This window comes from Glandiceps talaboti, chromosome 15, assembly GCF_964340395.1.
Source record: "Glandiceps talaboti chromosome 15, keGlaTala1.1, whole genome shotgun sequence".
NCBI classification, from domain to species: Eukaryota; Metazoa; Hemichordata; class Enteropneusta; family Spengelidae; genus Glandiceps; species Glandiceps talaboti.
Window position 1 is genome coordinate 6,592,187 of NC_135563.1, and position 14,134 is coordinate 6,606,320.

General features: G+C 37.7%; 1 protein-coding gene across 1 annotated transcript; it reads right to left on the bottom strand.

The window, feature by feature from the left end:
• On the bottom strand, nucleotides 1–12,391 carry LOC144446889 (uncharacterized). Its single transcript, XM_078136735.1, has 6 exons — nucleotides 12,267–12,391; nucleotides 9,582–9,845; nucleotides 7,049–7,219; nucleotides 717–989; nucleotides 319–570; nucleotides 1–83 (listed from the first exon to the last, which is right to left on the bottom strand). The coding sequence occupies exons 1-6, from the start codon at nucleotides 12,361–12,363 to the stop codon at nucleotides 1–3; spliced, it is 1,140 nt and encodes a 379-aa protein (XP_077992861.1). The 5' UTR covers nucleotides 12,364–12,391.
• Nucleotides 12,392–14,134: the final 1,743 nt, after the last annotated feature.

The following is a 14,134-nucleotide window of genomic DNA, read 5'->3' on the forward strand; positions in this document are numbered from 1 at the left end:
TTATCTTTCTCCACTTTGTATAAGTAATTTTTCTTCCGTTATCAGCAAAGTTGTACCATTAGTCGGTGATTGCCGCACGACATCTATGAAAATGATCATACAACACAAGATTGTGACGTCAGAAATGCCTTCCTCTCTAGGACACAAACAAGTAGATGATGGGACATTCGATGAGGTGTTGGTAATTTGTATGCTGTGCACAAGTGTGGGGAATGTTAATGTGGGGGTCATCTAAAGTTAATATCATATACTAGTATAGTTCCCAATTTGTGTTGTCAACGTTTACACTTTTAGAGGTAAAATTACAAACATACGTACCTGGTTTGTGGGGTAATGCTGATACGTTTAATCGTGGCTGTCCATCGAGGCGACATTTCCCTAAATGTCTAATTTTTACTTCTTTATTTTTCTTCAAATCACATATCGATGGATAGGTGATGTTGTCACTCCCACACACCCGAATGGCTTCGTAGTCTTCGCACTCTTGCTCTTCTACGCACTCTGCCTCCTTTGTATCCATGGAAACTTGACATAATTCACCTTCACCACATTCTATATATGTGCAGGGGTCTGTGAAAAACAAAAGTTAGAACGTCAGTGAAAGTAAGATATGCCGAGTCCAAATTCAATGAAGTTTGACATACCCTTCGGACTAGCTATCTCAAAATTAATACTTTAACCAACCACTGATATAATACAAACACAACTTTACTTACGTGGTTCCTCGTTTGAATCATTTTTATTGATTAAAGTGTCATTGACCTTGATCGATAGCCCGTCAGTTTGATTCATAGTGGCAGTCCGTCTGGTGGTTTTGGCAATCGTAACAGGTATACCTATATCAGGTTGCAGACAACGACGACCGTTTGAAGTCAAACAGCATTTCTTCTCCCCGGGACAAGTGATGTCATAACGACAGTTATTATTACGCCGAAAAAATATCGAATGTTTTCTCATTTCAGGTGGACATTGTCCAGGCTTGGGTACACCTGATGAACAAACGTATAAACACACGGAAGCAACTTATTGATTTGCAACATGAACATTTAAAAAAAGGGCATTTGTATATTCGAAGTACACAGTCCACACCGAGATAACAAGCAGTAAAAAGTAATACTCATTGAATACCGGAGGGAGGGAGAGAGAGAGAGAGAGAGAGAGAGAGAGAGAGAGAGAGAGAGAGAGAGAGAGAGAGAGAGAGAGAGAGAGAGAGAGAGAGAGAGAGAGAGAGAGAGAGAGAGAGAGAGAGAGAGAGAGAGAGAGAGAGAGAGAGAGCGAGCGAGCGAGCGAGCGAGAGAGAGAGAGAGAGAGAGAGAGAGAGAGAGAGAGAGAGAGAGAGAGAGAGAGAGAGGGAGGGAGGGAGAGAGAGAGAGAGAGAGAGAGAGAACAATCAACCACCACTCGTGCAATTAGCATAAATGTGTATTAAGTATCCCTGCATTGGCCTGAAACAAAAGAAGGGGCACATTTTTTTGAAAATAGAGCATGAGAGCACTGGAATGATTGATATCTCCATTGATCACGAGACAAACAGTCATGGTATGATCTATCAATGCAATATCCAGAGTTCATTTCCACTCGTGACATCCCTGCAGTCATTAGGTGCCACAGTCTTTGATCATACAATATTTTACTTTATCAAATTTTTTTGTTTAACTTGTTGTTCTAACCACTCCAAGCTGTATCATGAAGATAACCATTTCCCATATACTTTGAACTCCCAGCATCTAGGTTCCAGCAAGTCGTGCTGTTTGAGGAGAACTACGTGGCACTTTAGGTGCCTGACAATATCCGTTTCTATTGTTGGTGTGAGATTTATTTGAAATTGTAGATTTGTACTTTAGAACCGTGCCTTGTCCGAGTCACCATAACCAGGTCATTTTGTGTTCACTACATATATCCTTTAACTTTATACCGCGATGAAAAAGTCAAAACATGAACTTATTGTCTTTATTCTAAATGTGCCCAATGTTTCTATCATAAAATCAGGTTAGCTGAACTATCTACCATAACATCAACGTACATGAGTAGTGTTTGCTATAATTCATTTTACCAAGTTATACTTGTGGAGTGCCAGTTTGTCGGTTTGAGTGTTTTTTGGAGTATGTGTTTACAAATACATTAAACTCCAACTGCTTATCACCCATTTCAAACTCATAAAACTCAGCTTGTATAAACGAAGTCCTATAATACTGTGTAGGTAAACCAACAGGGTTGATAGCAAAGCCATTAAATTTCAATTGTAGTGTCATCTCAGATTAAAAGGACAATGCAAACTAAGGTGTGACAATCCCGGTTCAATCTTCAACATTATTGCTAGCCCATTCTCGCAAACCAGGACCGGCTCGTTAACAACGGTACCGTAAAACGATCGTAGTTTGCGACGATATGCTAGCCTTTACCATGACATTTTTTGACTGTCATTTTTTCATCGTTACATATCTTATACAAAGTAACTGTTATTCTGAAAACAAGTGATAATATTTAAGATTATCGGCAGGTTAAACAACCTTTGTACAGTCCAACCTTCAATGACCATTTAACAGGTGCAACCGACGAAGCTGTACAATATGCTATTCATTACGATTTTTCAGTGTGTGTGTGTGTGGGGGGGGGGGGGGTATTGGTTATTGGTAGGCCAATGTGGAGTCATGATGGGTGAATTGTTAGAGTGGCCGGCTTGGAATCTGTAGGTTGCGGGTTCGCGCCCCATCGCTTTGTTTCTGACTGGCTAAAGTCGCGATTTGAACCAAAAGTGTGTCCCATCCCACTCTCAGTCAACCCAGCTGTATAATGGGGACCTAGAAAGATAGACGTTGTAATGTGAATACTTTAATCCTATGCGCTTATATAAGGCTACAATGGATTGTATGCTCCCCAGGGAGTTGAGGAAGTATAGAGGGCAACTGTGCCGCTATAGATCCGAGCCAGGGGTAATAATTGCAAAGTGAAAACTGGGAAAGTACTGTATAAAAACTGTATTATTACTATTATTACTATCATCATTTCAACGGAAAATTTGTATTGCAACTGAGTGGGTAAGAGAGAAGTGAAAGATATTGTCATTGCGGACAGCATTTGAGCGTTATCATAGTGGAGTGTAATGGACATACAATATCCAGATTGATAGTTAATATTCACACATCGTAGGAAGAGACGATGAAACGGTATGATGGCGAGAGATGAAGTGTATTTCTTCATTTTTATTTCTGTGATATGCCAAGGGAGTAAAATTCTATTTGAGATAAGAGTGACCCTATTTTTTTTCTGTTTCTCATTACCCGACCGCCCCAAGTTTTCAGCTCCGATATCACAATAAAAAATATTTGAATTTTTCGCCCACCCTTAATTTTTTGTTGAACAGTACCCCTGTGGCAAGAATAAGCAAGTGTCTTGACTGTCGACGTCATCTACAGTCATGGCGGCGATGACGACACTTGTTCATGAACAGAGCATTTCTTTCATGGCGGACGTTATTCACGTAGGGAGGCTAAGAACTTGCCAATTTTGTAGACAAGTTCGGAAAGGGATTGTTATCAGGAATCAGTTGAAAAGAAGGGGGGAGAGGCAGAGAAACATGAAGATGATCTTTTTCATTTTTTTTACTTTTTTAAAAAATTGACCGACCCATAGTTGCCATGAAAAAGTAATGAGAAACATAAAACAAGAATCACCCTACTATACACCATACAAAAAATCCCCAGGGGGGTGCCAGATACCTGTGACGTAGTAAGATAGGATAGTCTTATGCCCACGTCCGCGTTAGTTAACACTAACGTCAAGTCCATCATTCTTTACAATTTCAATCCTGGGGTAGAAATTAGACAAGGTTCTGTATGTCGATGCAAAGAAATGGGAGCTTTTATTGACTTCAAAATTATGGAAGGAATTATGTTAGAAAATGTCTGTGGTTGTGGTCATTGTTCATGTCACACAAGTATAGTAGCCATGGGGAACAAGTGATGGGCCAAAACTTGAGAAGCGGTCGTACGTACTTTGTAAAATAAGACGGGTTTTTATGTTAGTTTTCTATGTGTTTAAAGGACTTGGTTAGATTGATAAGTTTTTCATTCGTGCGAACAGACGAAAAGTGAGCACTAGAGCAACGTTAACAGAGAACAGGCATTTCCAAAATTTGCGGCTATATACGGCTTGGATACTGTAAAGCGTCGTTTTCCTTGATTTTGTAGTTGTGGAAGTGATCCAATCTGACTGGAATCTAATGTAGGCAATATGGTTCGAATTCTTCATTTACCTCAGCTCTATTTCCATGGTATAATGTCTTTAACGTTCGTTTTTTGTAGTTACAGTTCTCTTCCTATATAGCTATGAGGCGATCACAGAGGTAATATTGAACCGTATTCCTACATCATAATGTTGGATCGGAGAGAGGGATCACTCCCAGAACTGCAAGATCAAAACCAAACGTTAACGACACTACACGACGAAAACAGACTGAGTAAATAAAGAAATCAAGGCATATCCCGACATCAGATTTTAATCCGATTGCTGACAGCATAGCAGGACAGTTTTAACTATTTCTCGGTACCTGAAATAGAATTACTGCCTGTGTGCATCATAAAAATAACTAACATTCGATTTCATGGTCGTCATCATAACGCGTGTGAAAATAAGTAGACCTTCTTACTCTATTTTGACCCTCTAGCATAAGGTAAAAAGCTCTTTCAGGTATCGAGAATTATAGCCCCACGATACGACTCTGGCAACTTTGAAGTAAGTTTTATTGTAACGTAAACTCTGAATGGCTACGGATTCGTCGAACTTTTCTTTCTTTTCATTTATTCGTTCGGTAGTTTACGATCTATCAAAGTTGAAAGTCTGTGGAAAGCCAATTGACATCATGGGTTTACAGTTCATAGTTCATTTGGAGGCGAAAATTTATTTTATCAGTCACGTGAGCAATTATAACATGAGGCGATGTGTCAATGCGCTACCGCTGGGGAGTTTTATTGGTGGATATGTATCAACAAAGAGTAATTACTAAGCGTACAATGAGTTGTTTGTAAATATTTAAATGAAAATAAACAGGGCTGGTTTACTAACATGTGACGACCTACTTTTTAAAAACCAGGTCAACATGCCAACCAGTCTAAGTTTTGACACAATATTAATTCTCTGGAGAAAAAAAATAAATAAGAATTCTTGAGAGAATGTTTAGACTCAAAGTGAAATTGACAACCTAAAGGACCTCATCAAAATATGTTTCATCAATTTAGCTGAGGCAAAAATGGCAATCTGACGTAAATCGTTCATATCATTTTGAAGTTTGTGAACTTAGGGAAGTTGTCAAACTGTATGAATTGACAAATATGTAAGAATCACAACGTGAAGCGTTTAAAGAAATATTTATGTTGTAGAGTACCGCTTTTGCATATGATTCACTTACTTTACAATCGCTAAGTTCTTCAATTTATTTCTCTCTTTAATATAAAGTTGATGTTTTGCTCATCATTCTTACCATGAATCATTTTGTGATCGCTAATGGAGCTGACTGTGATACACAGTATTCTCTGTGTCGCTATCGAAGAGTTTCATTTAATAGACTTTTGGTGAGTTAGAAACACAAGTCTTGTAGAAAAAAAAATAAAATGGGACGTTTAACCACAGTTAACCTTTTCACACCGGTAATTGCTTATAGTTCAGCCAATGAGGTTCGAGCGGCGACCTCTGAGGGTCAACTCACAGTAATTTACGCGGAAGATGTTTGTTTGTCTATTTTTAGAAGATAGATACTTAAAATTGATGGTTTTGGTATTTCCGATGAATGGGACAATTTAGACCACAAATGCTGACTAGATATTTCTAACCCTACTCGTACAGTTTTTGTCCAGAGTTTCCGGAACAGACCACACAATCCTCGGACCAAACAACATTAAGTTTGGACACACAATTACAGCAATAGTACACAATCGAGTTTTTAGTAAGTGGTACAATATAGAACACGTGTGACTGGATAACATCGTACCTCGAAGCAAGGGGTAATTAATTAAGAGTCATTAGTTCGTAGTTTATCTAGATACCATATCATCTCCTTACTTTAATAGAGTAATTAAACTTGCTTCAGACAGACAGCTTACCGCATCTGAAGATGATACTCAGATATAGGCCAGACTAAGTGGACATCAAAGACAATACTGTCAGTTAGTTTTAGTGGCCGTGTCACAGGAGTTGAAGGTGGCGATTCACAGACTAGTCTGCTTCTTCTTTAGACCCCATTACTTTACAGGCACTCCAATGACTTCCAATTTGACCGCTTTTACATGCATAGAATACACTCACGTCGTTTAAGTAATATTTCCAGCAGTGAACGAGGCTGGAAACTTCGATTAGTTTCGCTCCTCGACAGGCCTTTTCAAGAAGTTTGGATTTTGAAAGTTTTGGTGATATTTTATCGTATATTGTACTATTGCATTTGTCCTTCACAGACTCACGGGGTATTTGCCATATAATTCAATTGTATCGTAGAACGTACGATAAGACATGTTTATGACTTGCTTGTGATTAAGGCCAAGTACAATATTTCTGTTTCGTTTTTGGGAGGGGTTTCTACCGTGATAAATAGATGTGATGACCAATAACGACGATGACAAGTTTACAGTAATCTGACAAGGTTTACAGCTGCCAACAGGTTTTCTATCTACCGTACATTCATGCATTGTTTCGTCCATTCATTCAGTCACCACATACCCCTTCATTCGTTTTCCACTTATCCCCGCCATCCACTCATCAATCTATATATAATTAATCGATCAACCAATCGATCGATCGATCATGAACTGGTCAAATATTTTATTGCGATGGATCGATTGATTGATTGATTGATTGATTGATTGATTGATTGATTGATTGATTGATTGATTGATTGATTGATTGATCAATCAATCAACTAATTGCCAATCAACGAAATGCCGAATCTGAAACTTATTGAATAATAATTAATTGGCCTTTCATGATAATTGATTTCGCAACATTGTTGTATCTTTACTGAATATTATCAATGTGTTCGTAATCTTGTTAAAGTACGTACCTGGTGTCGGCGGGGGTCTTGTAGCACACAGTTTGCCACACAGTGTGGTACATTTACAATATTCGGATTGCTCGCACTCATTGTCGTGATGACAATATGTTGCATTTTCACAAACTCGAGTTCTAAATCCAAGGATTATGACCGCTTTATACTTAGGTTCAGGGCAATATTCTAAAGAGAACAAACCAAAAAGTTCCATTAATTTAGAACTATTAAAACGTGTATTTTCTTACAAGATTCGTTAGATTGACCAAGTTTTAATAAGCAATACCAAAGTTAGTTGAACGCAACTCTCCGAAAGCTGAAATATAAAGGCAAAAAAGTAGGTTAGAAATGATGAACGCAAGACAAGATTAATGTGGTCGCCTGAGCCCATAAAGTCAAACACATAATAGAATCTCGAACATGGATTTGATTCAATCTTTCATACTTCGTTTTTGAACACCACAGCTAAACTGAAAAAAAAACCCTGAGCTACACACAATTCCTTGAGGTAAACCTAGTACGGGCGTAAAATACCGAAGAAAGTTTTACACGTACCGAAACATCGTGATTCCACTATTTTTTGCAGCATCTTATATTTATGTTATACCTAGCAGTTTTGTTAGTCTACTTCACAGTTTCTTTACTACACTGTAAAGTTTATCTCACAACTACTTTGCTGCTCCATAAAGTTTTAAATTGTTGTAAATTCTACAATAAAAACTCAATTCGCATCGTCTTTGCTACAGTACACCCCCCCCCCCCGTACACAGTTTTGTTGCTGCAATATAAAAGTTTATCAAATTGGGTACTACCAAAACTGAGTGACTATACAGTTTCACTTAAGCAGCATGCTTTTAACATCTCACACAACGTGTATTTACAAATGACACAAAAACAAAATACAGACACTGGTAGCGTACAAAATGATATTTTTTATCTCACTGTGAACACAAATCAACATCACCGTCTGATAAAACAAGGAAAATCAAACACAAAATTGTTTATTTTTGTTCACATTGAGATAAAATGTAACATTTCATTTGTTTTATGTTCAATACACCAACTTCAATATTCACCGGTACATTCAGTGTATCGACTTCAATATTCACCGGTACATTCAGTGTATCGACTTCAATATTCACCGGTAGATTCAGTGTATCGACTTCAATATTCACCGGTACATTCAGTGTATCGACTTCAATATTCACCGGTACATTCAGTGTATCGACTTCAATATTCACCGGTACATTCAGTGTATCGACTTCAATATTCACCGGTACATTCAGTGTATCGACTTCAATATTCACCGGTACATTCAGTGTATCGACTTCAATATTCACCGGTACATTCAGTGTATTAACTTCAATATTCACCGGTACATTCAATATACCAACTTCAATATTCACCTCTACTGTTCAATATACCAACTTCAATATTCCCTGGCACTGTTCAATATACCAACTTCAATATTCACCGGTACATTAAATATAATATCAACTGCAATATTCACCTGTACTTTTCAATATACCAACTTCAATATTCACCTCTACTGTTCAATTCAACGGTACATTCAATATACCATACCAGCTTCAATATTCACCTGTACTGTTCAATATACCAACTTCAATATTCACCGGTACATTAAATATAATACCAACTTCAATATTCACCTCTACTGTTCAATATACCAACTTCAATATTAACCATCAATATTCACCTTCACAGTTTCTTATAATATCACGTTTACTTCGAGATTTCTTTGCAACAACAATTGTTTAGTTATATCTTAGTTCTTTACATAAAGTATCTGTCGAAATTCTTTCCCACAACATGAAATTTTTCTGAACTGTCTCTCCTAAATAATCATACCAACGAATTATAGCATTTCAAAGTTAACTTGACTTAAATATTAGTTGATTTAGTAGTTTTCTTGGTATACGATATAAGGTTGACTTGAAAGTATCCTAAATGTGCATTGTTATTCTTTGACAATCTAATTTTTAGAAAGACCATCCTATGTTAGTGTATTTATCATTTCATTTATTAGTTAGGATCATGGACTAGATTAGTCCCCAGTGGACTATATCCATGGTCCTTACCAGAAACATACTATCATTTATTAGTCAGGATCATGGACTAGATTAGTCCCTAGTGGACTATATCCATGGTCCTTACCAGGAACATACTATCATTTATTAGTCAGGATCATGGACTAGATTAGTCCCTAGTGGTCTATATCCATGGTCCTTACCAGAAACATACTATCATTTATTAGTCAGGATCATGGACTAGATTAGTCCCTAGTGGACTACATCCATGGTCCTTACCAGGAACATACTATCATTTATTGTAAACATTTATTGTGGGTACTGTATTACTAGCTATTGTATATATTCAATTGTTTTATGCTATGTTCTCATTTTCTGGTGAAATAAAGTTCAATATATACGTGTAATGTACATAATGTGTGTAACGATCCGTATAGAAGTGTGTGGCATTTGAGTAGTCTTTGACTCTTTCCAACTGAAAAATTAAAGCCTTTGCTCACCAGGAGTTGGAGATGGTCTTTGAACTGTCACATGTTGCTGTGTTGATGACATGTCAGTCACTGCTGCTATAGATGGCAGCACCGGAGACGTTTTAGGTTTATTTACACATACTTTTCCACAGTTATTTATACATTTACAATGTTCCTCTCGAGCACAGTCTCCATTTGTTGTACATTTGTTCCTATTAGGACATATAGTGGCGACATATCCAAAAATTCGAAACGTTTTTGGAATTCTGCGTTGAGGACAATGTTCATTTTTACCTGGAAAAGTACAATGTAAAAGTTATAAGTGTCATGAAAATAATAAGTGCGATGATAAGTCTATCATACACGATTGATTCAATATGCATTGAAAGAACAAATCATGATAACCAGATAACGACAATTGTAATATATTGTCAACGCCAGACTCTTAAAAAATATTTGTCGATAGACTGAGGGCTTGGTAAGCAGTGGCACTAGAGTATCTCCTAAAAAAATCTGTTTTTGTAACAACTCACTCTTCGTAAATAACCTTGACAGTCGTTTTCATTTTTAAAAACACAAGACTTTCGAGCATAGCAATTAGGCCTAGCTGGCATGTAATACTAAGCTAGAGTCAAAGTACAATCGCTAATAGTCCAGGACCTTCTCCACTGAAAGACACAATTTCCATGACGCATTTAGTGGGTGGGTGGGGGGGGGGGGTGCTCTCATAGACGACCATACGACCATACCGGGAGGGTCCGCTGGAAAGGGGGAGGGGCTATGTTCGTAAGGTATGAGGAATGGTATATATTTCACCACAGACGTGTACTGTTCTTGCAAATGGGACATGTCAAAGAATCCCATAGTATCAACTTTATATATACAGTTGCTATGAGAAAAGGTCGTACTCCTTCTTGGGGGGGGGGGGGGTAGGTTTGTCCAAAGTATGGGTTTGGACATCTCAGAGGAGCACCCCTATAATTTTAATGAGTTGTCCCCTGGCTGTTGACACGCAACAAAGGTGTTAAGTTAAAAACTACTTTAAATTGGCAAAATACCTTGGGAAGTAAAGTATATATTTTACCGATTTACCCTCTCAATAAAAAACACCATATATAAACGAAGACAACACTTATTGTACAGAAAAAGTTTTAAAATCACCTGAAATCATGACAAATTTACAAATGTCATCAAAAAATCCGTTGAAAATACTGTTACACGAAACATTGAGTGCATTGACCCAGACTCACAATTCACGTTATCACTGTGGTGGGTATGTTCAACACCGGCACTGGAAATAATTAACAAGGGCAGTGGAACACATAGCGAAAAAAAACACCACGTCCAGGCTTTCGACTTGTTTCAAGTCCTGACAGGCTGGAGCGCCTGCGCCAAACCTTACACTTGTATACTGCAAGCTAACCGCAAAATTTGGTTATGATACCGTACCATCCTGTGTTACATCTCTCCATGATATCGGGTGACGAGATCAAGTACTGGGTAGAGATAGGCAAGCCTCGATAATTTGAAGACTAATCAACTTGAGCGTGCTCAAGATTTGCTTAGGGGCGACATCAATAGTTCAATGTAGGATAAGAATTAAATTCTTTTACTTTGGGGGTGGGTTTTTTAAAATCATTTTTAGTTCTCATCCTACAAAATCGATTTTAGTTTTAATGGATCAATCTTGTAACATTTTATGCAAATATTTCTAAAAAATAAATGTCATCAAATTGAGAAATGAAAGAATTTTTGCTATGGTAAATACATGGCACTAAAATAAATGTAGTGAGGGGGGGGGGGGGTGCTGAAGCAGAGTTTAGTTTTAATCCGATATATTTAACTCTTGGTTTCGCACCGTATTGTCCAAGTATGAAGACTCAACACAAAATATGCGAAGGGTAGTTATCCGGGTCCTTTTAAAGACCCCTCCCCAGTCTTTGTCTGTTCTTAATTCGTGTCTGTTCTCTTCATTCCTTTACCATCCTACGATAACTAATTGGGACATTTCCTCGGTTGGATTAATGATCAAAAATGGAGTGTTGAAATTGGACGTAAATAACTTAAACCTACTGTTGACGAAGTCATCTCCTTATTAAATTGTAATTCCGGTATGCTATACATTTGTATTTTAACCTCACGATTCCACCTTCGAACTCTGAAAGCAGTGCTAAGTTTGAAAACGCTGCTCTAAAGAAAATTATATAAGTCATGAAAGGCGTGAAATTTGGTAAACAGTTGAAAATAAAACGATGTAAGATGAACCCTCCTGTCACAGACACAGTACCTGCAACCAGTTTTTAAACAAATACTTCAAATCTTCCATTTTGTTTTTGACAACTTATACAGAAACTGAGGCAAGAACGACGAACAACATCACTCAAAATAAACCACCAAAACAAAAAGACTATTGCGAAATTCTCTTCGTGACGTACATGTAAATGAAGTTCTTCTCAAAACAACCGATATCACCTGGTGTCTTCCCCACAATTATGTAATTGTGTACTCTGATGAACGATGTCAATCTTCATGATAAGCATGTTTTAATACAGTGACAGAATGCTGGCACACACCATTGTTTTCGCGTTATGTTCACAATGGACTTTACTCTGTCAGACAGAAATTCTCAGGTATATGAATAATATATTAAAGTTCTACAAAGAGGAGAACTTTTCAGTGATTATGAGGGTTTTCGACTAGGCTAAGCATACTCACCCGCAATTGTGCCTGCCATCAGACCGATCAAAATTAGCAAAATATATAATCTTCCTGTCAATATCATGGTGAACAAATTGATCATGAGTACTATCATAGAAGTCCAGGAGCTCCTGGTCAAATTCAACACAGTATTTCTTAAATCGAACTGTAATTATTGGCAAAATATACCCGCCGTCAGAGAGTACTGCCGTCGTCGTGGAGAGATCTGACACGGTGTGGCCGTAGAGTGAGCTGCCCTGTCATCGGATGGGCCTTATATGTATTGCTATCTGCACAGACTACAAACAATGATAAGCTAAACAATGTGAACAGATAGCAACCCCCATCGTCTCCATCACCGACCCCCATCGTTAACATTTGAATGTTTGTTGGCTCCAGCTTGCCAATAAAAGACATCTTTACGGTCTAGGTTATTAGATTTTTTGTCTACAACTTTACGAAAAGGAAATACATACTATATATCGCTAATAAAATGAAGTCACGTAAAACATGAACCCACACTGTTCGTCGTGTCTGGATTCTCCCAACGCTAAAATTTAATTCCGCTCATTCCGAATAAAACACCATCGACGTCATCACAAAATGTGACGTCACAGAAACCAAGAATACAAGGAGCGCGGTCTGTGAACAGGGCCTGGCAGCAGTGGGAAGATACGAAAACAAACAGGAAACGACCGCGACGTCATTTCTTGAAGACGTCATCAACTTGAGTATATGTCTTCTCCTTATACATGGGATGGGTTAGTATACTTGTTAACAATAACAGACTTGCCTTGAAAATTATAAAACTAAACGACTGAGTTCATCATAGCCTTGAGACTGTCGTATACGATACAGGAGATAGCCTCAAGGACACCTGTCTTCCTGTGAAGACATCTCTGTAACTCCCAATTCCCACCCTACCCAATTCCTCCCGTTTCTAACACATATGTAGTAAAATCACTGGTATTAAGTCAGAGTTTTGTCGCATTACAGTCTAATCATGCTAATAGGGTTGATGTAGATATACAACATGGCCTATGCTTTAAAAAATCAGTTTAGTTCAGAAATCACTCGCGATCGTTCCTAGCTTGAGACTAAAGTGATATCTTCTACAAACAAAGACATATTTGCGATCACAGTGTGGAATGCTACTAGACTATGTCTCTCGACAGTCACAAAAATGTAGGAACTTTTCGCGGGTAAAGGTAAAACTTCACCTACATATAGCTAGTGGACAAATCCGAATGATGGTGTTCACGAGGATTTCTACAGCTTAGTGATTCCCTTATTTGCATTAAAAGGTATAGAATTGACTTATTTCAGCTCATATTACACCACAAGCAAGTCAAACTACTAAAGAAAATATGAACATGACAATATCATTCTTGAATTCGACGTTTCCATGATTCATATCATGCCGGTTCTACTGGTTTAGCTGACATTTACTAATTTGTTTGTGTGGTTAAAAGATTGTAATTGCCCCGAACACAAGTTGTGATACAAAATATCTATGTTTGGGGCACACAAAAATGTCACGCCATTGCTGTCCCTATCCCTAGCTTACAACCTTTGTAATTTAGCTAAACTTGACAATGTCCAGTCAACCAACGTTGAGAGAACATTGTCCAGAAAAATCAGCTTGTCTCCCTCCAGCAGTTATGGGTATAAAACTGTAAGAATTGTGAAAGTGAACGATATTATAGAGAAATGTGATTTGTCTTCTGGATTTATAGTTTAACTGATATCTCAGGTTCAACCGAAAATGTTTGAAAGGTACTCTCACGTCTTTCGAACAAAAACAAAAACAACAACAACAATAACAACAACAACAACAACACGTTTCATTGGTTTTCTACGAATTCCAGGAACCGAGTTTAAAAGCT

What these genes read in the sequence shown, in the direction of transcription:
- LOC144446889 (XM_078136735.1), bottom strand. Translation starts at nt 12,363, where the DNA reads ATGATAGTACTCATGATCAATTTGTTCACCATGATATTGACAGGAAGA. An exon ending in GATGGCAGGCACAATTGCGG is followed by an intron (nt 9,846 to 12,266) that starts GTGAGTATGCTT and finishes GTACTTTTCCAG; the next exon opens with GTAAAAATGAACATTGTCCT. An exon ending in AAGACCCCCGCCGACACCAG is followed by an intron (nt 990 to 7,048) that starts GTACGTACTTTA and finishes TTTGTTCATCAG; the next exon opens with GTGTACCCAAGCCTGGACAA.